Source organism: Grampus griseus (genome assembly GCF_964374135.1).
Source record: "Grampus griseus genome assembly, chromosome: 16".
NCBI lineage: Eukaryota > Metazoa > Chordata > Mammalia > Artiodactyla > Delphinidae > Grampus > Grampus griseus.
Window position 1 is genome coordinate 85,452,257 of NC_139010.1, and position 27,962 is coordinate 85,480,218.

Genomic DNA, 27,962 nt, shown 5'->3' on the forward strand with positions numbered 1-27,962 from the left:
CGGTGGTCCCCGGAGGATTGCTTCCTCCTGGCTGACGGATGGAGGGAAGCAGCTCCTGCAAGGCTGCCTGTGGGGCTGCTGATCCCGGAGAGCGGCGCTGGGCAGGCTGGGAGCAAACCTGCGTCCCCCTCCAGGGAGGCTCACGAGGGTGTCAAGGGGGTCATCCTCTCTTCATCAGTTTTAGACTTGAGTCACAGTGGTCTTCACCATTTAGGAGCGATCTTTAAAGTTCTCAACCTCGGAGTGAGTGGGGCACCTCTGGGGCATGGTACGACATACGCACATAGGTATGTGCGACATAGACGTGATTGAAGGCTCTTCTTACGTGCAGTTTTCTTTCAGAGAGAAATTCGAGAATGAGATAGAGGAGGGTTAACTTGGGGTTTTGTGTGCTGCTCTGATGTCCTCTGATGTCACAGATGATGAAGACTCTGATGTCCTCTCCTGGGTTTGGGGGACGACTTGCCGAAAACACCCTTGGCCTCTTAATCAAAACACAACACCCCTAAAATAAGTGCAGTAAAAACTGTCACCCACAGCTTTGCAGATGTCACAGGCTTGACTCTACCGGTGCCTCTGGTGCCTTCACCAGGTCCGGCCCTTGCCTGCTTAAAATCTAGTGGGTCTGTCTCCTCCCGCGATTTCTAGAACAAGGTTCCATCACACAGCCTTGAGGGGCGACGGGCAGGGGCCCTCACCAGCAGTTCTGTCACTGCCCAGCAGTCACGTAATTTCCTTAAACCTCATCATGTCCTCACCTGGAAGATGGGAATGAGAATCTATTTATGGGTTATTAGGGGAATTAAATGATAAGCATATAAGGCACAGTGTCCTCAGCATGGTACACACAGCCACGCGTTGCACTGTTACCCTGTTGATTGGCGGTTTTGAGTGCTTTTACAAAAGCCATGTACTTAGATTTTAAGCAGCTACTCAGTTTATTAACCCCATTTGTGTTGTGCGCCCTGTTTTTCCCGTCAGGCAAGCGCTGGTCTTGCAGTCTCTCTTCTTAGCACTGACCTCCATGAGTGATTACTGGTCATCCTCTAAGGCACCACTTTTAATGAAGCAAATGCTCTCAGCTCTGAACAAGGAACCCAACAGTGTCATGCATAAAGAAAGAAGGAGGACATTCCAGAGCCTTCTTCAGGCTTAATGAAGAAACTTTGTTTATGCTTCTCAGAAAACAGAAACGTCAATATACATTTTACTACCATGGCAACAAATCACTGAGTGAGGTGACCACTCAGCGTGGTGGACTTTTAGGGGTTACGGGTGCATTTTGCAGCCATAGCAACACTCTCTGGAGCCACCATTATCACTTCCAGAGACCCTTATGATCAGGGAACACTGACCCCCATCTTCACACGGCCTCACAGAACCGAGGAGGGAGGACGGGCTCGTGTGATGCAGTCAAGCCGGCCCCTGTGGGGCGACGGCAAATGCTAGCTTGTCTCTCTGAGATTTCCTTTTCTGGTGTTTACCAGGATCTGCGGCTTCAGCGCTGGGGCTGAGAGAGCAAGAGCCTGAAGCTGACCTGGCGGCCAGGCCAAGAGTGTCCCGGCGCGAAGGCGTCCCCACACTGTGTCCAGTCGCCACTCACTCCCCAGAGGCTGCGTCCGCCGCCAACAGCAAGCGACGGTGCCGCATCTTAGCTGCTCAGGGATTGTGTTCTCAGCATATTTGTGGAGTGTGGTTTCTAGCCGGTGTTTCTCAAGTTTCTGCCTTAAACTTGAAGGGACTTGGAAGGTGGTCTTGGCAGCAGAGTTGGGAGCTGAGAAACTGGTGGAAAAGGAGCGGCCTGCTGGCGCCACGTGCTGTGCTCCGCGGGCTTTAATAGAGCAGCGCAGTCGTGACGACTGGTGCTTCCCTGCACCCCTGTGTGCCAGGCGCTGCTCACTTGCTGCACCTGGAACAGGCCAGGCCTCTGGAGCACAGAGAGTTCGGGAACTCGCTCTAGGTCACACAGCTCATAGATTTTCAAAACCTAGATTTGAACCCAGGCAGCTTGGCTTCCAGACCAGTGCCCTTAACGCTTACACTCTGCTGCCCTGGTAAATAGAGACACGTAAATACATACGTGTGTATAGTATACGTGATCATGTAAATCTATGCAGCGTGTATCAACAGCATTAGAGAAGGGATGTCTGTCACCCACAGTCCTGCCGCACTGTGACTGTAAAATCGTACTTGCACGTATCGCGGGGGGAGGGTCAGTGTGCGTGTGCCCTGTCCTCCCCCCTTCGTACTGTCCTGTCTTATTTACGATCCGACCTGAGGGCCCACCGCGTGACGTATCAGACTTCCTGACGTGATGGTTACTGGCTGTTTCTGTGCGGCCGTTGCTACCACAGAGGACGCCAGAGCTAACGCAGCGTGTGTGTTCTTTGGTTTCCTTTTCGGTGTCTCCTTGCATGAGAACCAAGGCCCGGGCGTGGCTCCTGCCCTCGTTCTCTGGGCAGCGTGGGCCCGGGAGGGAGAATAGGATTCAGATGCCCTTGGGGATGAAGTTGGATGTTAAAGGATAGTTGATGGGAGAGGTGTGATGTGTGCAGTGGTGGCGTCTGAACTGCCAGCCGGGCGAGACGCAGCGTCTCCAGGCCAGGAAGCCACTCTAGCAGCTGCGCGGTGAGGCCTGGCCTCGTTTTCCTGACACTTGTGTCTCCCGTTTAAACGATTTAAGGATAAATGTTATGGGTTTTCTTTGAACTTGGCATGTATGATTACAGTCACCAGTGGAAGCGCTTTGAGGATGTGGCATGTTTTAAATTTAGTTGTTTGACAAAAACATTCTCTCTTTCTCCCCGTGGCAGCAATCGCACCGTCAGCGGAACGCCCTCTGCACGGTTCCTAAGCGCTTCTCTCAGGGGCTGCCTAACCTCACCTGGCTGCACCTCCGCTCTAATGGGATCACAGCGCTGCCTTCTGGGGTCGGCTGCCACAAGTGAGTTGCACGTTTCTTTTCCCAGGTTAGGAGGTCACCATCATCTCCTTCAAATGCCCGAGTGCCTGTTCTTTGGCTGCCTAACCACACCCCACCCCACTGAATGTCGACTGTAGAGCAGAAGCGTGTAATGGCGTTTTCAAAGCCAGCTCGGAGGTGCGGTGGCTGCAGGTACCAAATGCACCTGTACGGTTATAGTTTAGGACGCGGAGCGCCGCGGAGCACGCCGGTACCACAGCGCCTCTGCTGGGTGGTCCACGCGGCTTCTGCAGCCGGTTCCACCTCTGACTCCCTCACATGAAGCTGCCTGAAGGGTCAGAAGTACCGTACTGAAGAACCTAGGGGTAAGACGGGAATAAAGACACAGAGCTACTAGAGCAGGGACTTGAGGATGTGGGGAGGGGGAGGGGTGAGCTGGGACAAAGTGAGAGCGTGGCATGGGCATGTGTACACTACCAAACGTAAGGTAGATAGCTAGTGGGAAGCAGCTGCGTAGCACAGGGAGATCAGCTCAGTGCTTTGTGACCACTTGGAGGCGTGGGATAGGGAGGGTGGGAGGGAGGGAGACACAAGAGGGAAGAGATATGGGAACATATGTATATGTATAACTGGTTCACTTTGTTATAAAGCAGAAACTAACACACCATTGTAGAGCAATTATACTCCGATAAAGATGTTAAAAAACAAAAACAAAAAAACCAAAACAAACAAACAAAAAAAAGAAATACTGTCCATGAATTCAACCAGCGGCTTTGCTCCCAAGGGCCCGTTTGTAACTGCGCTGGTTCCTGGTAAATAATGAGTCATTCTTCCTTTCTGGGAAAATCAGAAACCCCAGAGCAAGCTCTGTGCCACCCAGCCACATTCCTGCCTCTCCGATGCCGGGCGTCTCCTACCACTCCCACTCTAGAACTGGGGCCAAGCTGCCTACCCCCTTCACCCGCCCCTCCCAGCAGCCACAGGTCAGCCAGCACGCCCCAGTCCTGGAGCCACATGCAGCGTGAGGCCACCCCACTCTCCTGGCCCCTGTGTCTCAGTGCCCAGTCCTTCTATGCCAGCTTCTTAACCTTTAGGAAACCTCATTACGTGAATTTCAGACACGCCTTTAACATTACTGCACGCTGGACAGAGGGAAAAGCACGTGCAAGGGCCATGAGGTGGCCGTGTCCTTGGGCATGGGAGGGGCAGCAGGGAGGCCATGTGGTGGAACAGAGGAGGGAAGGGGCTGGAGGTGCCTGCAGAGGCAGTCGACCAGAGCTGGTAGGCGCGATCGTTAGTTTGAATTTCATCACGAAAGAGGCAGGAAGTCACAGACGGTTTGAAGGGAGGGACGGGGCTTTAAGATCACTCTGAAAGGAGGGGTGAGCGTGCCGCAGCGTGGCCAGTTAGGCTGCTGCAGCCGTCCACGCAGGAGAGCCGGGGGATTCAGGTGGGATGGACGGCGTGGGAGGAACAGAGGGGTCCAAGGGTGACCCCCTTCCTGCTAGAGTCATTGCAGCCCCTGTGAAATGGCAGAGTAGAGGCGCAGAGGCCCTTCACTTGCCTGAACTATTGCTCACTGGCTTTAAAAGTATGTTTAAAGAAGTGAGTATTTTGTCTGTGTAACAGCGAAAACCCCCGTGCGCCATCCGTGCCTTTTCAGGCTCTGCAGGGAAGCAGCTAGTTTCTGTTGACAAGTGGGTGTCTCCGGCAGGGTGGGGACACCCCCGGGAGCTGTCTTCCTGGAGCTCCCGGGCCTTCCTGGACCCACTGGGTCGGCGCCTGGTTGCCTAGAGCAGTGTCCTCAGCTCCGGCCAGCGCGTCTGCCAGCGGCAGTGTGACAGGCAGCCATGCCTTCTCTGCTTCCACCTGGTCCCCGCCAGCGCGACCCGGTGGCCCCAGGCGTCTCTGAGTGTGTGTCAGGGAGGCTTGGGGAGGCTCCGCTCTTCACGGGGAACTGGGCTGGTGTGTCGAGGGCAGTCTCATGCTTCTGGTCCATGGCTGTCTTAGCAAAATGGCACTCAGTTCTGGAGAGTAATTGCTCCTCGAAGGATAAAAACTAACTAGGGCTTGTGCTCATAAGCACTATTCTTTATTCTAAAATAAATACATGGTCTCAAATTTTGGAATTCTTTGACTTTGCCAGTCAAAGCCACCTGCTTAATGTCGTCTAAGATATAATTTTGCGTGTGATTTATAACCAGTTATATCATTAAAATTAGATCAGCTTGCTAAAGAGCTGAAACATTCATTAGAAATTTTAAGTAATTATGGGCTTATTGAAAGCCTTAAACTTTCCAAAAAGCCTAATTAAAACAATGCCAGAGGGCTTCCCTGGTGGTGCAGTGGTTGAGAGTCCGCCTGCCGATGCAGGGGACACGGGTTCCTGCCCCGATCCGGGAGGATCCCACATGCCGCGGAGCGGCTGGGCCCGTGAGCCATGGCCGCTGAGCCTGCGCGTCCGGAGCCTGCGCTGCGCAACGGGAGAGGCCACAACAGTGAGAGGCCCGCGTACTGCAAAAAACAAACAAACAAGCAAACAAAAACACAACGCCAGTGTTCACATTCTCCCGCTCTCAGTGTCTTGGATGTGTAAGCTTGCTAGCAGGGAGAGAAGGTTTACAAAGGCCCATCAGTATATGTGCTTCCTTAGGCAAGTGACCCCAGGCCAGTATATAATGTGTGGCGTTCAGTTGAAAGTCCGTGAAATGCAATAATCAGTGGTTTACTGATAGTATTTGTGAATTTATCACTTAAAAGTGTGCACAAGAATATTCTAATGTATTATTATATAAGGTGGAAAAATCCCCTGTACACTTTCAGGTTCATAATTGGCTAACATGCCCCCCCCAAAACAAACAAACAAATAGACAAACAAGTGGGCTGGAACATCCTTGGCTTTGAGAAAGGCGTGTTGGAAGGTCCAGGGTACGTGGCTGCCTGCACATCCTGTTGAATCTTAGAAGAGCAAACGCCGTCCTCCTTGGCTATTTTTGTATTAGCGAAATTAAAAGGGGACTAAACCAAAACCAATACGTTGAAGTAACGATGTTTAACTAATTTGCCTTTGTGTTTACCAAGGAAAGTTTAATTCCCCAAGTTTACTTCTTAAAAACTTTAAATAATAGGAAAATCCAAGACAGTAAAGGGAAAGAGAATTGTCTGCTCCTCAGGTAATCCGATTTTCCTTTAGGGCTGCCAGTCAAAAAGTTAAACTTGGTTTAAATGAATACTTACTAGAGCTCTCAATTCTGTGTCTGTGAAACTATATTTTCTCCTTTCACATCCTGGGGACTCTGGTCAGTGTGGTGTTGAATTTTAATTTTTTCACCTTCCAAGGAAAATGAGACGCGAGACCGTCCCTCCCTCTAGCTGGAGCGTCATTTGCTGATGGGGTCTGCAGGGGGCTGTCTGCAGGACAGCTGAGGATGTGGGTACAGGTTAGCCTGCATTCCAGGCCACTCTGCTCCCCATTGGTCTCCCAGGGCTGCTCAGGGCATGGAACGTCACGCCCAGTGACAGAGAAGGCAGGCGGAGCTTCTCTGTCCCTCCCGGGGCTGTGAGGTCCTCCCTCGTGAGACCGCAGCTGTGTCTGCTGCAGGGCAGGTGTGCGGGGCGCCAGACTGTCCCTGGCGATTAAATAGTGCCTCGCGCCGAGGATTCCTCAGTCTCTCGGTGAAGCCTGGGTGGAGCAGGGCGGGAGACGGGCGTCCTGCCTCTGCCTGGACGCCCAGGAGAAGGGGCCGTCACACCCCGTGGCTGAAACACTGAATGAGCCAGGGCATCTGAAGTCTTTTTACATCCCTGAAAGCAACAGAGAAAGAGAAAATGATCATTAATAACGACGGAGCCCTGATGAAATGTGGAAAAGCAAAAGCAGCCGAACAAAAGGGGCGACATAGAGTTTAATGTGAACCATTTATCGTCCGTTGTCGTTCAGTTCGTAAAGTTTTATTGGACATCTTCTACCTGTCTGTGATACGTCTTTTGCCAAACCTTGTAAGGGATATTAATAGCTCTTAAGTGACAGAAGAGATCCCTGGTCAAGTACTGGGAGAAACACCCCTTCACCGTGTTTCCTGGCTTTGAGACTTCAAAGAGGCCTTAGTGTGCGAATTCTTCATCTCTAAGCAGAGCAGATACTCTGTCTCCTGGACATCCTTCCGTGACTGTTCTCAGGCAGGGCGATTGTGCCCCAGTGGACGTTGGCATCATCTGGAGATCTTGTGGTTGTCACAGCTTGGGGAGGGGGGGGCATCTAGTGGGGTGAGGCCAGGATGCCGCTAAACACCCACTGGGCACGGGACGGTCCCCCCAACAAAGAACTGCCTGGTCCCAAGTGTCCGCAGTGCTGAGGCCCAGAGCCTGACCAGATGCTGAGACGTGGAGTCTATTTGCTGGTGGGGGCAGAGCATGGGCTAAACGTCTGCATTGAAGCCGCTCCCTTAAAGAGAAGACAGGTGAAGAAATTTGATGGTCATTTGATTTTCTGCTTTTAAATTACATATTTTTTGTTTTGTTTTAAAGGCATTTGAAAACTTTGCTTTTAGAAAGAAATCCTATCAAGATGTTACCTGTGGAGCTGTATGTGCTAAAACAATAAAATAAAAGATAGTTTTAAATGCGGCCTTCTGCAGTTACCAGACCTGTAATGCAAATTCAGGCCTGACCCAGCAGGGAAGGCCAGCCGATGCTTTAAATCCCTTCCACGCCATCCTTCTGCCCCTGAGACAACACAGATCCGATCGCAAGAGCTGTTGCTGCTGTGACATGTGTCCTACATGTGAGCACAGAGTACGAGCAATGCAAACGCGGAGCCCTGTACCTGCTGCTCAAGGAAGACCGGCATCAGGCCTTTGTGGACCCAGGTGTGCTCGTGAGTCCACCTGCCCCCTCCCCCCAGGCCAGCGTGACTTTTGTTCATCCTTCACTGCTTTCCTTGAAAGCGTTACCGCTTACTATCCCTACACAATACATGTTTAAAGGGCCTTCCTTTCAAACTTTCTCTAAGTTGCATCATCCCTTGCGTATTCTTGGTGACCTGGCGTTTGGGGGCTCAGCACGATGTCTTCCAGGCTTGTCCATGTGGATGTGGACAGCTGTTGTGTGTTCATTTCTGTTCCTTCTCCAGTGAACGGTTAGCTCCATTGCCTCCTTCCTGTCTTCTGTGCTGCTGTTTTCGTGAATTTTGCTTTGATATGTGTAATGGATCCAGTAGAGACTCTTTGAACTGTCTTACTTACGTTTTCTCACACGGCCGCCCTTCTGGTGCTCTTCATCTCTTCTTGCAGTTTCGTGCTTCCATCTGGGCTGACGGTGTTGGCCTAAAGATCTGTCTTTTGTGTTACATGGAGTCTTATTATAATGAATTATTTCAGGATTTTAAAAGGTCATCTTTATTTTCCCTTCTTTTTTTTTTTTTTTTTTTTTTTTTGCGGTACATGGGCCTCTCACTGCTGTGGCCTCTCCCGTTGCGGAGCACAGGCTCTGGACGCGCAGGCTCAGCAGCCATGGCTCACGGGCCCAGCCGCTCCGCGGCATGTGGGATCTTCCCAGACTGGGGCACGAACCCATGTCCCCTGCATCAGCAGGCGGACTCTCAACCACTGCGCCACCAGGGAAGCCCTACCTTCATTTTTGAAGGTTGTTTTAGCAGACTGTATAGGCTCCTAGACTTTAGGCATCGTGACTGCTTTAGAAATACCTTTATTGTCTTGTGGACTCCACTGTCTGTCGAAAAGTCAGCAGTCTTACTGGTTTTCCCTTAGAAGTAATACATCTTTTTTCTCTTTTTGTTTAATTTTCAGTAGTTTGTTTGGTTTTGTTTTTATAAATTTATTTATTTACCTATTACTTATTTTTGGCTGCGTTGGGTCTTCCTTGCTGCACGTGGGCTTTCTCTAGTTGTGGCGAGCGGGGGCTGCTCTTCATTGTGGTACAGTGGCTTCTCTTGTTGTGGCACGTGGGCTCTAGGCACGTGGGCTTCAGTAGTTGTGGCACCCGGGCTTAGTTGCTCCGTGGCATGTGGGATCTTCCAGGACCAGGACTCAAACCCGTGTCCCCTGCATTGGCAGGCGGATTCCTAACCACTGCATCACCAGGGAAGTCCCTGTTTACAGTTTTTGTGTTTTTCTGTTTTGCTTGACTTTAAAAACTATCTTTGCTGGCGTTCACCCTCCTTCTGTTTGGTGTCACTATGGGTCCAGTTCGCCTCTGGCTCTAAGTCGATTGTCCACAAGCAAATTGGACAAATACATTCATTTCTAGTCACTCCTTAGGATTTTTTAAAGCATATCTTTGCCCACTTTGTGAACTGTTTTTCTTTAAAAACACTGATCCCCAGCGTGTAGTGGTCAGGACTTCGCCATCCTGGACTCGCGTGTGCCGTGCCTGGTGCAGACACAGCGTGTCCTGCTCGGCCGCCCTCGGGGGTCCCTTGGGAGGAGACCTGGGCCTGGGGTCCCATGAGGCGGTTGCAGTCATGCCAGCACGTGACATCCAGGTGCTCACCTGGTTCTCCTGTTTGGATTCCACACTCTCCGAAAAATGTGAAAGAAAAGTTTTTGCTTCAGGAAACAAAGTTGTAAACCACTGACACTGAACATATTTTGTAGAATTTAATATTTTATTGTGTAATTAAAACCCATTGTCTTTCAACCCCAATTGTAGTTTCTATATGTATTTATACAAAGAGGGCTATACTGGTTCAAGTATAATAGATACATAATCGACTAGAAAAAAAAGGTAGAAAATAGCTAAATAAATTAGACTGAAAGGCTGAAAATGAATTCACTCCGTACAAGAAGGTAACTTGGACAGGACAAGGCTGTTTCAATGTGTTTAAGAACACAGGGGGCTGCTGGGTCTAGAGAGCCTGCCCCAGGGCCGAGGCCAGGCTTGGTGGGCAAGCCCCGCACCCTCACACCCTCACACCCTCAGCACAGCTCCAGGCCCAGGCCACCGGGCTGTCAGCACGTCTGTGTCCCTGCACGTCCAGGGAAAGGAGACCTTGTGAGGCCAGGTGACCCCGTCCCTGGGAAGCTGTGGCCCTGACGCCCGACGGGGGATCTGGCACAAATTGTGGATGAATCCGCCGTGGGCCAACTTCCTCTCACATACCTTTACTAGAGACCAAAGTGTTTAAAAGGCAGCAAAAGCATTGCAGCAGAAAATACAGGCGTGTGGGCTGAACATCGATTAGAAGCAGATACTAGAAGGTCTGGATGGGGCAAATATCTTCATTTATATGGATTTATGTGCGGTGTGAGGGCCTGGGGCACAGGGACCAGCCCCTACCCAGCCTTCTGCGCAGGGAGCAGGCTCCAGGTTTGCACGCGTCTCAGGCGTGGACGTACAGTCTACTAAAATGGCCTTTTATTCACTGTCGATTTCCCCAGTTAAAAAGATGAGCGTAAGTGAGGCGCCACCTCCCCTGGTGGATTTATCCGCAGAGCGTGAGCCCAACGAAGAAGCCATTCATTCTCAGGAGGCAGAGGGAACCATGGTAACAGAAAAGGCAGGCTTTTTCCCACCTGTGGGAAAACTAGACCTGCGTGAGTGCAGAAGGTCCGCCGAGCCTCCGGAGGACTGGCCGAGCGAGGAGGAGATCCGGCGCTTCTGGAAGCTGAGGCAGGAGATCGTGGAGAACCAGCAAGCGGAGGTTCTGGAGCGCCAGCGCCTGCCAGCGGAGCTGCCCCCAGCCCTCACGGCGGTGCTGAGCGACAAGGAGAAGCGGCGACCCCGCCCGAGACCCGTCTTCAGGTAAAAGTTGAAAGCAAAGGTGTACTTTCTTGATCTCTGCGCGGCTGTAATATCATTTTGTGATTCTCTGTTAAGACGTCGGGTGGACGTATGTCCACGTCACCATCGTTCGTTACACGGCAGATGCCAGGCCTGGTTTAGGTTAAAGTTACCCAGAAAACAGGCTCAGAGGAAGAGGTTACACGAGAGAAAAACTCAAATCCTGTGTGTGTGGGGGGGTGTGGGGGTGTGCACACGTGTGTGGATGTGTGAATATACAGAGAGAACGTGACCCAGTAACATTGGGGAATACAGCTCATACGTCGGCAAGGGCGGTGATGTCACGTCCAGGGCACAGAACATGGTTAGCAGCCACTCCGGTCTGTGGCCCTGCAGATGGTGTGAACACACGCCCCGCGTGTCTGGTAAAAGTCTGTGGCGGGACAGTGAGGAAGGGCCCGTCTGAGAAGGCTGCCATTGGGCACTATTGGAAAACAGATTAAAGAGCTTTGATCCACGTGCAAGGTGTGCACGTGTCTACTGCACTGTTGTTTCACCTGTTCTGTAGGTTTGAAAATTTTTCAAAGTAAAACCTTGTTCAAGTGTGATTACCTGGCCGTAGCCCTGGGAGGGCTGGAGGTGTGCAGCCCACAGACCCCCGAAACCAAGTTGTACCTCATCCAAGTCAGTGCGAGCCTTTTCCCGGCATGGCACGGTTTCACCGGTCCCAGGTGTAGGTCCAGCCATGGCCTGGCCCGGGGAGCGGGGTGGAGGCCCTGATGGCCGACCCTGCCTACGTTGTGGATTCTGGGGGTGGCAACTGTCTGTGACCGTCGGGGCATCTCCAGGCAGCCAGCCCGCGGCCCTGCACTCACCCTCGGGGCCGTCACGGGGTTCAGTGCGGTGCTCGGCTGACGCCCTGGTATCATCGTAGGACAAGGACGCCCTCCTTCAAGAGCGTCCTGCCCGAGCTGGCCCCATGGCAGCAGACCCAGGGCCGCACCGGCCTGCCGGAAGAGAGTATCGGCCCAGATGGAGCAGCGCAGGAGGTGAGGTCGGGGGCAGCGGGGCGGGCTTGGCCTCGCCTGGAAGCTGCTCCTCGCGGGCCGTGTGCCCTGGGCGGCTGCAGGCCCTCAAGTTCGCCGCCCCGCCTCTGCCCTGTTTCCTCCTCTGGTCCCTTGGTCTTCCTCTACCCGTCCTCTCCTGTCAATCACCCAGCTTACAGGTCTTGTTTAAGAAAAGTGGCTTAAAAATAACGTGCCTGTCGGGGGGGTGCACTCCTGCCTCTGCCCCGCGGGGCTGTTGCTGGCTTGGTCGGCCTCGGTGCGGGGCCAGCTCGGGCCCTGTCCTCACTGTCCCCTCTGTCCCCTCTGTCCTCCAGCCCCACCAACTGCCTGTCTCCACCACGCTCTGGGCCCGCGAGGCCGGCTGGCGTGGACGGCGCCCTCCACCTTCTGGTTGTGTTCGGCCAGGGGGGGCTCCGGCGGGAGGTCAGAGAGAAGCGGGGAGGGAGGCAGGGTCCCTCTGCCCTGCCCACCGCTCCCGCTGCTGGGTGCCGGCAGCCCCTCCTTCCCTCACCCCAGGGCCCCGGGGTGGCTGCCGCCCGTCCTCCTAGCAGGGCCCCTGCTCCACCTTGCGAATAGACCCTCCTGACATCACCCGCCTGAGTGTTTTCTCTTGGGACCCTGCGGATGCAGACGGTCCTCAGGGCACGTGTTCTAATGGGCCAGCGTGGTGGTCCCGACACCAGACGTGCTTTTCAAGTCGGGTTTCATGTCCTTCAGGGAGAGGCTGGGTGACGTTAGGCCCTCAGACCTGGTCAGGGTGCATGGTGGCCCTGCCCTGGAGCTGGCATCCTGACGGCAAGGACGCAGCCATCCGACAGCGAGGCTCAGATGTGACTGCATGGCCTGGGCCCCCGGGGCCATGGTGGTCGCGGGCCACGCCCCAGAGTGTCCCTCTGCGGGAGTCCAGGCTGCAGGGCGGGAGTGGGCCCTCGCTGTGCGTCCCGACGGCCCTCTGCCCCGCATCCAGGCAGGTCCCGCTGCTGCCCGGCTGTGGAAGCTCAGCATCCCCCCCGCCACTTGCTAAGCACCTCTGTCTCCGAGGCTCAGCTGCCCCCGCGGCCACCATCCACACCCTCTGGCTCGGGTGGGCACCTGGCTGGGGACCTCGGGAGGCCGGGCAGGACGTGCCCCTCCCCCCAGCTCGGGCTCCCCAGTGCCCAGGGTGCCGCCCGCCTTCGCTGAGGGCAGCTCTTGAATCAAAGGGCGAGCAGCAGCTCTCTCCGTGGTTTCTGTGCCGTGGGCCCCGAGACCACGTTCGGTGGCCTCCTTGGCAACAGCGTGGGGACCCCGTCCAGTGGCTTAGTCTCCACACAGCCCCGCGGAGCACGTCACACTTCCTGGTTACCTGTGCCCCTGAGAACGCTGCCCTGTGCCTCTTGAGGAACCTTCCAGCCCACTTCCCAAGAGGTGGCAGAGACAAAGACAGGCCCCTGCGCCCAGGAGCACTGCCCCTGATGTCACAGAGCCACAGTTCCACGCGGGGCACCGGCTTGGGTTGGGGGCTCGGGAAGCAGCCTCGCAGGCGAGGCGGGCTCTGCAGGGGTGCAGAGGGGGTGCCCGGCCCTCCCTCGGGCCTGGAGCTGGGGGAGCACGTAGCCAGATTCTGCCGACACCGATCTCCTGCCTCATCGTGGAGATAGGACAGAGGTTCTCGCAGGGCAGCGGCCAGAGCCCAGGAGGGCCCAGCTGTGACCCTGGGCACCAAAGGGCCCCCGACGCGGGCAGCGGGAGAGGCCAGGGCGAGTCTGGGATGGTGGCCAGGGTCTGGGCCCACGATGGAGGGCTCTGCTGAGAGGGGAGACTGAGGGCCAGATGTGCAGGTGGGGTGGGAGGGCGCTGACCATGGGACTCCGTGGAAGATCCAGGAATGGGGTGAGACAGGCAGGTGGAGACCCAGGCTGGAGACGTAGCATCCAGACCCAGAGCGTGTGGCGGGTGAAGCCCTGGCCCCGTCCCGGCCCCGTCGCCACAGCCGCAGCCTGGGCAGGGGTGGCTTCTGTTCAGCTCAGAGGCTCCCCAGCGTTGCGGTGCCTCTGTGCCCGCGTGGGCAGCGAGTCCCCTGGGCGTTGCCGTGGGCGGTTCGCGGTGCAGCGGGCGAGACGCAGCCAACAGCACAGTGACACCGCGGGTGACGGGGCTGGAGAGACAGGGCTCACGCTCTTAGGTGAGGCTCGGGCGTCTGAGAGGAAGTGGACCGGTCAGCATCCCCTGGGCCCCGTGCAGACCAGTGAATGCCTGAAGCCTTTGCTGTGGAGCTCATGGCCACGGCCCCGACCAGGCCTTCCCTGAAAAGTGTCCTGGTGCCTCACTGGGCAGGGGCTGGGCGGGGCCTGGCTTGTCCCCATCCAGGGAGCTCTGCCCACACGTGCGTTTCGGAGCCCCCAAGCTGCCCGTGTGTCCGGCCACGGGATCAGGAGTGAAGGGCTTTTGTGTGAAGCTTTAAAAGTGACAGTAGATGGGCTTCCCTGGTGGCACAGTGGTTGAGAGTCCGCCTGCCGATGCAGGGGACATGGGTTCGTGCCCTGGTCTGGAAAGATCCCACATGCCGTGGAGCGGCTGAGCCCGTGAGCCATGGCCGCTGAGCCTGCGCATCCGGAGCCTGTGCTCCGTAATGGGAGAGGCCACAACGGTGAGAGGCCCGCGTACCGCAAAAAAAAAAAAAAAAAGTGACAGTAGAAATCCTTGTAGGGACCTCCCTGGAGGTCCAGTGGTAAAGACTTCACCTTCCAGTGCAGGGGGTGTGGGTTTGATCCCTGGTCAGGGAGCTAAGATCCCACATACCTCGCGGCCAAAAAACCAAAACATGAAACGGAAGCAATAGGGTAACAAATTCAGTAAAGACTTTAAAAATGGTCTTTCTTTAGACCACGTCAAAGAAAATCTTAAAAGAAATCTTTGTAAGCTGCGCACGAAGCTGCTTTTAACGACAACATCCGTGTTCCGCTGTGTCCTCCAGAGACAGGCAAGCACTGCAGGAGTGGAGGGTGCTGGCCCAGGAGGATGCAGAGGAGGAGGGAGGGGCTCAGCCACCTCCCGACCCCACGGAGGAACCTGGTACGTCTGCGGGGGGCAGCCCGTTCAGCCCCGAGGGGTGGCGCGGCTGCCTGTGTCCAGGCTCACGGGTGAAGGAGGCTGCCTGCTCTGCAAAGCCTGACCGCTCACCGGCCTCTGCCACTCAGCCAGCAGCGACCTCCCCTTAGAAAGCAGGCCACCAGTGGGCCTCCCAGCACCCCGCACTGGCCCGGGCTCGTCCTCCCTGTTCCCCGGCCTCCACCAGCCACCCCTCTGCAGCCCCAGTGCCCACTCCTGGCCTCCCGGGAGCCTCCCTGTGGCACTCGGACCCCAGCCGCCCCCCCACAGCCGCCCCGCACTCCTCCTGCGTCGGCTTCAGGCCGGCTGGCCACGTGGAGGGAGCGTCACTGCCCCTCGCCCTCCTCTGGGGGAGCTTTGCTTGTGCCCTCCTGGGGACTCCCCTGACCTCCTTGTTCCCAGGTCCGGTGAGAGGCTGTCTGTCCTCACCCAGAGGGCCGTCCCGAGGCCTGTCCGGTCCTCTCTGTGCTCGAGCTCCCCGAGGCGGCTCTGTCCTGGTGTCCAGGCCTCTCCTCGCTCTGCTCCCGCTCTGATCACGGCAGCCCCTCACCCCTGCTCGTGAGCCCGGCATAACGAAGTCACCCCGACCCCACCCTCGCCAGGGCCCGGAGCCTCCCTGCTGTCCCTCCTCTCTGCCCGGTGCCTTTGCACGCCGCTTCCTCTGCCCTTACCTGCTGGGCCCCCGTCTGTGTGTCTTCAGAGCAGAGGTGGGACATGAACGTCTGCCTCGACCTGCACGGGCTCCTGGGCTCCAGACACCCGCTGGCCGGACTATGCAGGCGCCCCCGTCCCACCAGACCCCTAGGCAGCCCGGCCCTGGCTTCTGGGACCGGCCACACGCGATCATGCTGGCCTCCTGTCCTTCTGCCTGGTCCCCAGCCGCTCCTGCTTCCTGGGTGCTGATCGGGGTGGACAGAAGGGGCTCACGATGGCGGGCTCAGGGCTCCCAGGCTGGACTCGGTCCCCAGTCCAGGCCACACGCCACATGACTGCAGCGGAAGGGCGATTTCCCCTCTGCCCAGGCCCCCTCAGCCTCTTCATGGCAGCGAGGGCACCTCCTCTCCCCCCAGACCACAGAGAGGATTGTTAAGATGACCCCCAGAGACCACGGACCCCCAGGGCAGCTGGAGCTCTGGGCAGACTGGTGCACCTTCTCCCCCCTCCCGCCTCCAGGGTGGTATTTAAGCATCATTATGACCATGGTGGCTGTCGGATGGGGAGCCACTGCAGGTCACTCGGGCTTAAATACGCGTGACACATGATGAAACGTGCCGCCTTGACCGTCGTTACATGCACAGTTCAGAGGCATTTAGGACATTCCCACTGTGGAGCCGCCACCACATCCGTCTCCAGAACCTTCTCGTCTTCCCAAACGGAAACTCTGTCCCCGTTAAACACCAAGTCCTCACCCCACTTCCCCCGGCCCCCAGCCCCGCCCTCTACTTTCTGTCTCTGTATTTGGCTCCCGTGGGGACCTCCTGTGGGTGGAATCACACGGCATTGGTCCCTTTGCGTCTGGCTCATTTCACTGAGCATAACGTCTTCAAGGTTCATCTGTATCGTAGCCTGTGTCAAAATTTCCTTCCTTTTTAAGGCTGAATGATATTCCATCGTGTGGACGGGCTCATTTTCTTCTCCGTCCGTCCATCCACAAATGCGAGAGTTGCTTCTGTCACGTGGCTGCAGTGCCCATGGGCGCGGCGTTGCCGGCGCGAACTGTCTTTTGTATGTGGGTCACTCCAGCTAGAAACGACTTCTGTGATGCTGTGCAAGAAGCAGCTTATCCCGTTGTGTGTATTTTTGTATATTACAGAGAAACATGGTCACTGTGTTTTACAGCGTGGAAATTGACAAATGTCTGTATAACTGGAGTAGCACAACATCCCATAAGTTAGATAGGAAATTTAGAAGCTCTGAAACTCACAGCAGGAAATCTTTACTTCATAAAACTTAAATATTTTATATGGCCTAAAATACTATAATTAAAGTCAAAAGATAGGGGGAAATATTTGTGACGTATGTTTGTAACAAAAGATTAATATCTAAAATATAAAGAAAAACCACAAGTAGATTTTTTAAATTAAAGAATGCAGTAGAGAAACGGGCAAAGTGTAGGACAGGCAGTTCACAGGTGAGGAAGCCCCAGTGGCAGTAAATTCAGAAAAGAAGCCTGGCTGCTCGGAGCTCCGGGTGTAAACACCCACCAGCACCGCTCGTGAAGCGGCCGGCAGAACAGAGGCCTCGGGCAGCAGGCTTCTGGCCACTGCTGCTGCCAGGGCGTCAGCTGCTTGGAAATGTCTAGTAAAGTTAAAAATACTGATTTCTTGGAAGACTTCCGGTGTCCCGCCTCACAGAAATAAAGCAGTCGGATCACAGGCCTGTCGTACAAAGACGTGGGTTTGTGGAACCCACAAAAGCATCGTCTGCATGCCCACCGCATCCTCTGTCCCCCGGCCGCTCCAGGCCCTCCCGCGTTCCGGCTGCACCCCTGTGCTCTGTGGGGTCGCCCACGTCCTGCCCCCCGGAGCCTGAAAGCAGGAAGGGAAGGGAAGACTCCTCCCGCATGGGCAGGGGGCCTGAGCCTCCTGACTCATCACCCCCTTTTTAAAAAGCCTTGCGTTTTCATTTTCCACGATGCTCTAAACCCGGCAGCTGTGCCAGTGGCCTCTGGATCCATTTTATTGGCCTGAAGAATAGCCCTCGTCTGCTTGACGCTCAACATATGAAACTCGGGGTCAAGGGACTTCCCTGGCTGTCCAGTGCTTTAGACTCTGCACTTGCAGTGTAGGGGGCCCGGGTTCTATCCCTGGTCAGGGAACTAAGGTCCCACATGCCACAGAGCACGGCCAAAAAGGAAAACAAAACAAAACAAAAAACTCAGGGTCGAGCCACTCTCGGCCACTAACACGGCGCCGTCCTCCTCGCCTGCTCCGCAGGGTGCAAGGCCCTCCCTCCTCTGTACTTTGTGATAACAGTAAGATATGGCTGGGGTTTCAGTCCAAATCATATACTTTTAAAGGTTTTAAAGATAAATGTCTGACTTTAGGAAGTACACCTAGTGGCTTTAGTTCTTTTCCCTGTGTTGGAGCACTGTTGAGGAGAACCCTGATTAATGACAGCGTGTGTGCCGGCTCCCAGGCAGCCAGCAGGTAGTTTCAGTTCTGCTGCGTCTGCAGCCTGGCAGCATCGGGGGGAGCAGAGCAGAGGAAAGGTCGGACGTGGTTTCTGCTCCCCTCCCCCGCCCATCCACCGCCCTCCATCCTCCCTCCTCTCTCCCAGCCTTCCCTGGCGCTAGGTCCTTCTAAGAGTCAGACAGGTGCTGGGGTGGAGCTGACGACGCAGGCGGGACAGGTCCCGCCCTGGTAACCCGCTTAGAGGTGACCGGGCAGATAAGCCCTGCTCTGATCCCCCTCGCCTCCTTAGGACCCGCACGCGCCCTGTCCCTGCAGCAGCTGAGCTGCCCTGACCCACAGACAGACAGACAAGCACAGGTCTAAAGCGGCCTGAGGAGCGCAGGCTCGGTCTGGTTCTCAGGCTTGTCCGTTCGGGGGTGGTGGCAGCAGCGGGCAGCGCTGGTCAAGGGCCCTGGTGTGTTTCCACTCACATCCTCATTACATGGGCGCAGGGCCCCCGGTTTCTGGCGCTGAAGGCGGGATCGTACCAGGGCCCCGGGGCAGGACGAGGCTGCCACGGGATGGCTGGGGTGGGACGTGGCAGAGGTCACAGGCCCTCAGGAAGCCCCGGGCACCCCAGCAGAGCAGTGAGGACATACCCCCAGCAGCAGGGTGTTGGGCACCCTCAGCAGCACGGGGCCTGGCGTGGAAGCCGAGGAGGTCAGGGTGCAGGAGGGCTCCAACCAGACATCCAGTTGTGGCCCAAGGAGGGAGGAGGGAAAAGGAAGGCTCTGGAAAGGCAGACCTGGTAGATAGAGAACCAGGGAAAGGGGAATCGGGTGGGAGACGGGGGCCACTTTGAAGACGTGGGTGAGCAAATCCAGATGAGACACACCAGGTCCAGCTGACCAGAAATCCAGGTGTGACGTCCGCGGGCCCTAGAAATGAGGAATTCGCTAGCATTTGTAGCGCTATTTCAACATATTTTGTGTAATGCTGCAACCTACAAGTTTTAAGGAATTTGTTGTTTTCAAAATAAATTGAGGTGGTCTGTGAATTCTTACGGAGAGTTTCCAGAACCACGACAGAACTACCCTGTCTTTCTCTGCCCCTGGACATGGCCCCTCCACCCAGTAAAACCTGTGGCGGCTGCTGGGGAGGGCAAAGAAAGCATCCTGCAGGAGGCGCTGGACGGTGGCCATCTGGAGCTCGCAGGGTCCCTGAGAGCATCGGAGCTTGCCTGGCCTTGGGCACCGGGCATGGGGGTAGGGGGCTAGTTAGCGGGACGCACCTGAGCTCCAGCCGTGCCCGCACGCGTGCAGGAGGCCCTCCTTCGCACCCGGAGTCACAGCAGTCTTACTGTAGCAGAAAAGCCAGCACTGGGTTACTTCCTGCACGTTTTCAGTTGCTTTGTGTCAGTTTGTTGTGCCACTGATCCAAGCTGGTGAATCTGTCATTCAGGTTTTCCGACGGCGAGGCTTCTTCTGCTTTCCCCACTTTATTAGTCAGGTGTGAGCCCTCGTGTGTTAGCTTGACGTAGTGATTTAACACAGGGCCGTACGAGAGGCGTGGGGCCCCTGCAGAGTGTTTCCATCTGCTGCGCTGGCGCCCCCGGGCCGCTGAGGAGCCGTCCACCTGCCCCGTGTCCTGCGCTCTGCCCTCACCCTGCACCGCCGGCCAGCCCAGGCCAAGGGTTGGGGACCCCAGCGTGTGGGGCACGAGTGTGCTGCACCCGAAGCCGCCTTGGTGTTAGCGGCTGTGCATTCCCGGATTCCTGAAACCCTCTCGCTGCGTTTCCAGGTGGCGTCCAAGGTTCCCTTTGCCACTGACCTGATAGGTCATGAGAAAATACCGATGCATTCGCCTGGGAAACTGAAACAAAGCAAAGAGAAATAATTGCAAGCAAGTGAGGAAATGAGGTGGGTACCGGGTCTCGTTCCGTTCTGCTGGACGCGGCGCCCTCCGACCTCCCCCTGCAGATGCATCTCTCCCGCTCCCCCCACCTCAGCCCCGGCGTGCCCTGCGCCCCTCCTGCAGGTCCAGGTACACTCAGGGACAAAAAGCAGGAGAGCCGCCATGCCGCCACTTTGCAGCTCTCACTCCCGCAGTGTCCACTCGACCCCTAGATCGCCGCCCTTTCCGCCCCTCGCCCCCCCGGGACAGCGGCTGCTTAGGGTCCTGGCGAGCCCTCGTCCTCCTGTGCTGATGCTGCCCTGCCGCCGGGCGCTCTGCCCTCGGCCCCCTGCCGACCCAGAGTCCGCACCAGGAATGACCGCGGGGGCTCCGCGCTGCCCTCCCCGCCTTCCCGCCGCCCCCGTCTGCACCAGGCCCACCGCAGGGAGGCACCTCCATGGGCTCAGAGGCCAGAGCTGAAGTAAACCGGGGGGCTCGGGGTGGGGGGACCCGCCTGCCCTGGGCCCTGGCGCTGCTCCCACCACGGGCACCAGCTCTGGTCTGAGGGCCTGGGGGAAGGTCATCATGCTGTGGCCTGTGGACGGCACAGGGCTCATTCCTTCTCCCTCCCCCCTGGAAATCGGGGAAACGTCATAGGTCTGCGCCTGGGGCTAACCCAGCCACGTGGGTTGGAATGTGCTCTCACATCCTCCGGGGAACTTCCGTCGCCCGCGTGGGCCCTCAGCAAGCCACAGCAGACGACATCTACACGGACGCCCCTGCGCCGTGGACAGGATTTCCTGAGAGCTGGGCTCTGAGATGCTGGGCGGGCAGGCCCTTCACCCAGCGTCTGTCCTGCAGGCCTCAGGAGGCCGCTGTGCTGGTGGGGCGGGGTCTCGGGAGGCCCGGCCGGGGACCCACCAGGCTCTGCCGCCCTTCCCACTGAGCGCCCGACATCCCGCGGGAGGGCTCTGGGCCATACTGAGCAGACGTGTCTAAAATCCTACTTGATGCCGTGCTCTGTTCCTCTCTTTGAGGGTTTATTAAAGCTGTGTGTTTCATATGAAAACAAAGACACACCTCCTCCTTCGCGTGCAGAGCGTGCAGTGTCCTCGGTGTGCAACATCTTTCGTGAGCTGGTCTAGCAGCTGTGAGTGCAGGAGGGGGCGGTAAAGGCAGTCTGTCCGTCTGTGGGCTGGTGCCCAACCGGGGGCCGGCCGACCAGCCCCGGGACTGCTGTTTTGGCCAGAAGGAGAAAGGGAAAATTCTCCCTCCGTGTTCAGGTAGAATCCTTTCCTCGCTGCCCTTTGTTTCCCCAGTGCCTTCCGAGAGGAAAAGCGGAAACAGCACATCCAGCAACTGCGGGAACGAAGAAGCAGATTCCGAGGGTCGGCACCTCTTGAGGAGATAGGGAGGGCCACGCAGGACTTGGAAATTTTAAGTATTTGTCAGCTCGACTTGAAAATAAGATTTGATTAAAACTCGAAGGGAACCACACGTTCTCTAAACTTGTGGAGTCTTCCCAGCATCACGGGTGGTCAGAGGATAAGGAAACATTCCCGCAAGCGTGCGCCCCCGGGTGCCGGCACCACTGGACGGACCCGCGGCTGTGGTCCTCCCGGCACGCCCACGTCTGTGTGGCAGGAAGGTTGCCACCAGCATCAGTCCGTCCATCCGTCCATCCCACAGACGTAGATAAGCACCTACTGCGTGTCTGGAGTGTCCGCCGTCACGAGAGTGACGCAGAGATGGAGGAGACACCTTCCTGCCCTGCCCAGCACATAGTCAGCCCACCCCACCCCCACCCCGCCCTCCCCGCGAGCACCCAGGCCTCCACGCATCCCCATCAGCTGCCCCCGCTGCCCGCGGGCACTCGCTCTCCCAGCCGCAGGAGCACCTGCCTGTCCTCCCAGCACCCAGGCCCCAGCTCGTGGGCCTGTTCTGAGCCGTGTGTCTCACCCCGGTGCGGTGGCCCAGAGCCCCTCTCCCGGGTCTGCTGCCCCAGGGCTAGCAGCATCGTCCGCACCGCCCGCCGAGGGCTCTGTCACTATTGTCCCCTCTCTTGGGGCCCACAGGGATGGGGGGGAAGGAACACAGGCAGGGGCTGGGGTGCTTCGTAGAGACCCCACCCTGCTCAGACTCTGCCCCTCTTCTCAGACTCTTTTCCTTCCCGGCCCTGCCTTCAGAGGAACCTTTATTCTCTCCAAATCTATCATTGACGGGAGTAACCTCATTCTTGGACACCTGAAACCCTAGCTCTTAGGGCTTCTGAACAGCTGTGTCTCATCGCACTGCTTCAGATTAGAGACTCAAAAGTCTGTTTGGTGTTGGGAACACCTCTATGCTCACAGATTTCATAACCTGTATGAAATGAGTCAATTCCTTGAAAGACACCATCAGCCAAAACTCAACAGGAGAAGAAACGATCTGAATAGACTGATACTATTAATGAACTTGAATCAATAATTCATAAGCTTTCCAGTGGGTTCACTGGTGAAGTCTACCAAACATTCAAGGAAGAAATTGTGTCAACTCCCTTCCAGAGGCTAGAAGCAGAGGGAATACTTTGTAACACCCTATGAAGCCAGCATCGCCCCAGTACCAAAAGCAAGGGCGTTACATGAAAGCAAAACTACAGACCAGTCTCTCTCATGAACAAAGATGCAAAAACCCTCACCAAAACACGAGCCAGTCAAATTCAACAACGTATAAAAAGAATAACGAACGACCAAGTGGAATGTACCCCAGACATGCAAGGCTGGCTCAGCGTCTGAAAGCCAGTTTACATGACGCATCACATCCACAGGCTGAAGAAGAAAAATCATAGGATTGTATCAGTAGCTGCAAAAAAAAAAAGCATTTGACAAAATCTGACACCCATTCATGATAAAAACCCTCAGCAAACTGGGAATAGAGGGGAGCTTCCTCAGCTTGTTAAAGGACATCCACAGAGACTCTGCACTAACATCATACTTAATGGTGAGAAACTAGGCGCTTTCCCCCAAGGTCAGTAACAAGGCAGGGGTGTCCCCTCTCACTGTTTCTCCTCAGCATCTTTGTTCTTAGGTGGCATGATTGTCTGTGTAGAAAATCCCAAAGAATTGACCCAAAAAATTCCTGGAACTAGTAAACAATTATAACAAGGTTGCAGGATACAAGGCTAATATATAAAAGTCCATTGCTTACCATATACCAGCAATGAACAAGTGGAATTTGAAATTAAAAACAATACCATTTATATTAGCACCCCAAAAATGGTGCTAGGTATAAATCTAACAAAATGTGCACAAAATCTATATGAGGAAAAGTACAAAGCTCTGATGAAGGTAACTAAAGAAGAATAAATAAATGGAGAGATGGCCCATGTTCATGGATAGGAAGACTCAGTATTGTCAAGATGTCAGTTCTTCCCAACTTGATCCATAGATTCACCTTAAACTCAGTCAAAATCCCAGCAAGTTATTCTGTGGATACTGACCAACTGATTCTAAAGTTTATATGGAGGCAAAAGACCCAAAAGAGCCAACACAATGTTGAAGAAGAAGAACAAGGTCGGAGAACTGACGCTACCCAACGTCGAGACTTTCTATAGAGTTACAGCAATCAAGACAGTGTGGTGTTGGTGAAAGAAGAGTCAGATAGATCAATGGCACAGAAGACAGAGCCCAGAAATGGACCCACACAAATACAGTCAACTGATCTTTGACACACGAGCAAAGGGAACAAAACAGAGCAAAGAGAGTGTTTTCAACAGCTGGTGCTGGGCCACCCGGACATCCACGTGCAGAAAAATGAATCTAGACACAGACCTTATACCCGTCACAAATATTAACTAAAAGTGGATCACTCTTACCAGACTGTGTACATTGAATATGTACAGTTTTTTATATAAATTATACCTCAATACAGCTGTAAAAACATGGGTCACAGACCTAAATGTAAAATGCAAAAATATAAAGCTCCTAGAAGACAACATAGAAAACCTAGATGACCTTGAGTTGGTGATGCCTTTTTACATAGAACATCAAGGCATGAAAGAAAAAAATGGTAAGTTGGACTTCATTAAAATTTAAAAATTCTGTTCTGTGCAGGACACTGTCAAGAATAAGACAGCCACAGACTTGGAGGAAATAGTTGCGAGAGACATATCTGATAAACCACTGTTGTCCAAAATAAGCAAAGAACCCTTAAAGACTCAACAATAAGAAAGCAAACAACCCTATTAAATGATGGGCCACAGACCTGAACCGACACCTTGCCGGAGAAGGTACATAGATGTTAAATATGCTTATGAAAAAGTGCTGAACAAAGTACTTCATTAGGAAATGCAATTTAAAGCAACAAGGAGCTAGCACTGCACACCTGTTAGAATGGCTGTGATGCAGACACGGACCACACCAGCTGCCCATGGACTGAGGAGCAGCAGGGACTCTCACTCACCACCGGTGGGAACACAGAGCAGTGCAGCCACCTTGGAGACAGCGTGACGGTTTCTTACAAAATTAAGTGTACTCTTATCATACAGTCCAGCAGTTGTGCTCCTTAGTATTTACCCACAGGAGTTGAAAACTTATGTCCACACAGAAACCTGCACACAAATGTTTGTAGCAGCTTCATTCATAACTGCCAAAACTTGGAAACAACCAAGATGTCCTTCTGTAGGGGAACGGGCTAATGAACTGTGGTCCATCCAGACGCTGGAATATTACTCGGTGTGCAAAATGAGCTAAGAGGCCATGAAAGACAGGGAAACACTTCAAATGCTTATTACAAGGTGAAAGAAGCATTGTGTGAGGCTTCTGAAGACGCGGCCTACGGTATGATTCCAACTCTGTGACACTCTGGGAAAGGCAGAACTATGGAGACAGTAAAGAGACCAGGTTGCCAGGGGTCGGGGGGAGGGAGGGGTGAACGGGGAGCACGGCGATGCTAGGGCAGTGGGGCTGCTCTGTGTGACACTGTGAGGATGGATACGTGTCACTGTGCGTTTGTGCAAAGCCACGGAATGACAACACTAGGAGTGAACCCTAAGGCCAGCTGTGGGCTTGGGTGGTGACGCGTCAGCCTGGGCTCATCAGCTGTAGCAAACGTCCCCTCTGGCGGGGGGTGAAAACTACAGAAATAAAGTCCCGGGTGAAGTGTGCGTGCCCGAGAGCCACGCACACGGTTCACAAGACAGTCTCGACAGCGTTTGATGCACCACCGGTGGGAGAAGGTGGGCCCCTCGGCCAGGAGCTCACATCAGGTTGGAAGGCCAGGAGGTCTGCATCTGGTGAGGGCCAGCTGATGCCCGGCAGGCTCTCCCTCCAGGTGCGCGTGGCCCCTTTTCTCGTGGGTTAGTCTCCAGTCTGCCCTGCGGCCCCGCTGGACAACAGGAGAGGAGCAAAGTGAGGCAGCTCCTCAGCACGAAGGAAAGGGAGAGGAGAGGCCAGCTCCTCCCATAATCACGAACAGAGCACGGGCCGCCCGCTAGAGGCCACGTTTCCCAACACCCCTTGCAGCATATGCGACGGCCTGTGATTACGGTCGGGCCAGCAGGGCAGGAATAGACGTAGATGTGTGTATGAACTTCCTGAGCTTGTCCTCCCCTCCCCCTGCTGGAATGCACAGGCGATGGTGGGAGCTGGGGCAGCCATCCCAGACCCTGAGGTTGAGAGTGTGGAGTGAGGGGCAGAGTAACGTCCCCATGCTGACAGCAGCCCTCAGATAAACTGCCGCACCTGGTTCAGCCTCCCCATCTGGGCCTTTGTTCCAGCCGCTGAGCCTGTAACCTAACCATTCACAGGCCAGCTTGCTTCTGGAGGAAGAAAGCCACCTGCTGGTGTGACATGAGGGCCTCTGAGAGGGAGGCTGGCAAGAAGCGAGATGGCTGGTTCCACGGGGCCCACTGACTCAGGACTGGAGAGGCTGAGGGTGGAAGGTCCGCAGCACCCTCGCCACCCTGCTCAGCTCCCCTGTCCACCCAGCAGGACGCGTGGGGGATGGACTCTCAGAGGTTGAACAAGGAGGTCTGGGCCCGTGGGCCCTCCCGCGGAAGGGGGGGCACCACCCGATGCCTTCCTGAGCGTGGGAGCCACGAGGATCAGGCCGGACGCCTGCTCCCCGCCTTGAGAGCGGGAAGGGGCCCCTGAAGAAAACTGGTGGAGACAAGTGCCCTCAGAGCCCTGGCTCGTGGGCCCCCCTGCCCCCATCCTGACTGACCAGCAGGGCCGCGTCCCAGTGGGTACGGCATTTCAGTATCTACTCCTTGAGTGGGTGGGAGCCGGGACGCTGGGCGCTCAAGGGAGGGACCAAAACGGCCGACTGGAAACGCGCAGACGAATTGAAGTCCTCTGGGCAGTGATGGAAACCAGCTGCTACAAGAGTGGGCACTCAGGTTTCTGAGAACTCGGAGTTAAGTGAAAAGTACAGCCAGAATCGCTAAAAGTTAAAAAGCCTGAATCACCAGATGAGGTCGAGCAAATCCCCCAAGAAGCGGAACAAAGACAAAAGGAGGGATGGAAAGCAGAGATGAGTCAGACCCTAGGGTCGACCGGAGAGGCCTGACCTCCGAGATGCTCTGGAAACTCACGGGAAAACCCAGGGAGGTTCAGGAAGCAGGCTGTTTCCAGGCTGCCGGGCGGCCATGGGCCCAGACCATCCCAAACAGGCTCTGAGGTCCTGGAGCCCCCAGGGAGGGACAGGGCACATGCAGAGACTGGGCCAGGCACCACGCGGGGACTCGGGGACGTTCCTTCCCTTCCCTCTGGAGCTGGAAGAGCGGGCGTGTCCTCCCAAGACGGGGAAGAGACCCTGGGGGAGGAGCCCGGCCCGAGGGTCTGCAGGGGAGCCAGGCTGCTTGGACGACCCCAGGACAGGACGGGCCTGGGGAACTAAGTGGATGTTTTTAAAGGAGCAGTCAGCTCACAGAGTACACATCTCTGCCGGAAGGAAACCGGAAGCAGTGGGTACTCAGTGGACGGCAGCAAAGGTTCCCCTGGGCCTCACGACACAAGCTCTGGGCCTCACGACACAAGCTCTGGGTGTTAGTTTAACCCAAGATTGTGGTAGATCCATCTTAGGGGACGAGGCGGCGTAGGGGTCTCGGGGGGCCTGGGCTGGAGGTGGGGGTCCAGGCTATGCCCCAGGGAGACAGAGCTGAGGGGGCGGCGAGGGGAGGGAGGGGAGCGTGGAGGACACGGCCCCCCGGGGGTGGGGAGGCCCCGCGCAGACACACCTGCCCTCAGACGCGGGAGGACCCGCTCCTTTTGCTCTGGCCGCCTGGTCCCCTGCGTTCTCCATCTCACCGTCTTCTGGCCCAGCTGGTGGATCGGGGTGAGCAGAGGGGGTGAGGCGTGCTGGGGGGGCTCCCCCTCGGGAGGGCGGCTCTGGGCCCAGGGGACAGGTCCCACCCGTCACCCGGCGCCCTCCCCAGCCCCGTGGCCAGGCTAACCTGACCCCTTCCTTTCTCCCCAAGACCAGGAGGCTGCAGGATGAAGTAATGAAACTAGAACTGAGGTCGACCTTGAACAGAAACCATCAAGGTACAGCTCTCCCCGGAGGCCTTTCGCTCGGCCCGACTTTGTTGCAGCCTCAGAATCTATTTTTTAACACGAACTATTAAGAACCTGCAAACGTTTACAGATGCTAATGACAGAGCATCACTGGTACAGACTGAGCATCTTCTCACCTGGAAAACAGGCCGGCAGCTCGCTGCCTCCCCAGGGGTCGCCCCTGTGCAGGGCGTGAGGTTAACGGGTCCCCATCTGCGCTGCGTATTCTGAGGCTGCAGGAGGTCTGAGCTGCATTAAGAGAATACGGTGACGGCCGCGTGGCGTCCGTTTGCAGCCCGTCGGCTGGCAGAACGTGGTGTCGGCACCTGTGCCCCCCCGACCCTGCTCACAGCGGGGATCAAGCTTTCACGACTGACTAAAGTGGGGCCCGAGGTCCGTGGGGCCGTCTTTGCTGGGGAGGCAGGAGTGCCCTCCTCCCGCCCGGCGGCGCTGCTCCCCTCCCTGGGCGCTGCCCCTCCCCTGGCCCTGCAGCACCGCCGGGCCCGTCCCAGGCCCCCGGGCTGTCACCCAGCGTCGGCGCGACTTAGTCTCTTGTGCCGAACGTCTGATTAGATGTGAAATAAGGGCTTGATCTTGAAAAGAC

The 27,962-nt window shown here is 55.8% G+C and overlaps 1 protein-coding gene across 1 annotated transcript; it reads left to right on the forward strand.

Moving 5' to 3' along the window:
- Positions 1 to 23: 23 nt before the first annotated feature.
- LRRC27 (leucine rich repeat containing 27) lies at positions 24 to 27,931 on the forward strand (the record flags this gene model as incomplete). Its single annotated transcript, XM_082672981.1, is given in 10 exon segments — positions 24 to 83; positions 85 to 243; positions 2,814 to 2,944; positions 7,451 to 7,507; positions 7,712 to 7,791; positions 10,375 to 10,684; positions 21,146 to 21,261; positions 21,264 to 21,267; positions 27,288 to 27,379; positions 27,711 to 27,931. Coding segments are annotated over 10 exon segments (1,215 nt in total). The 5' UTR covers positions 24 to 38.
- Positions 27,932 to 27,962: the final 31 nt, after the last annotated feature.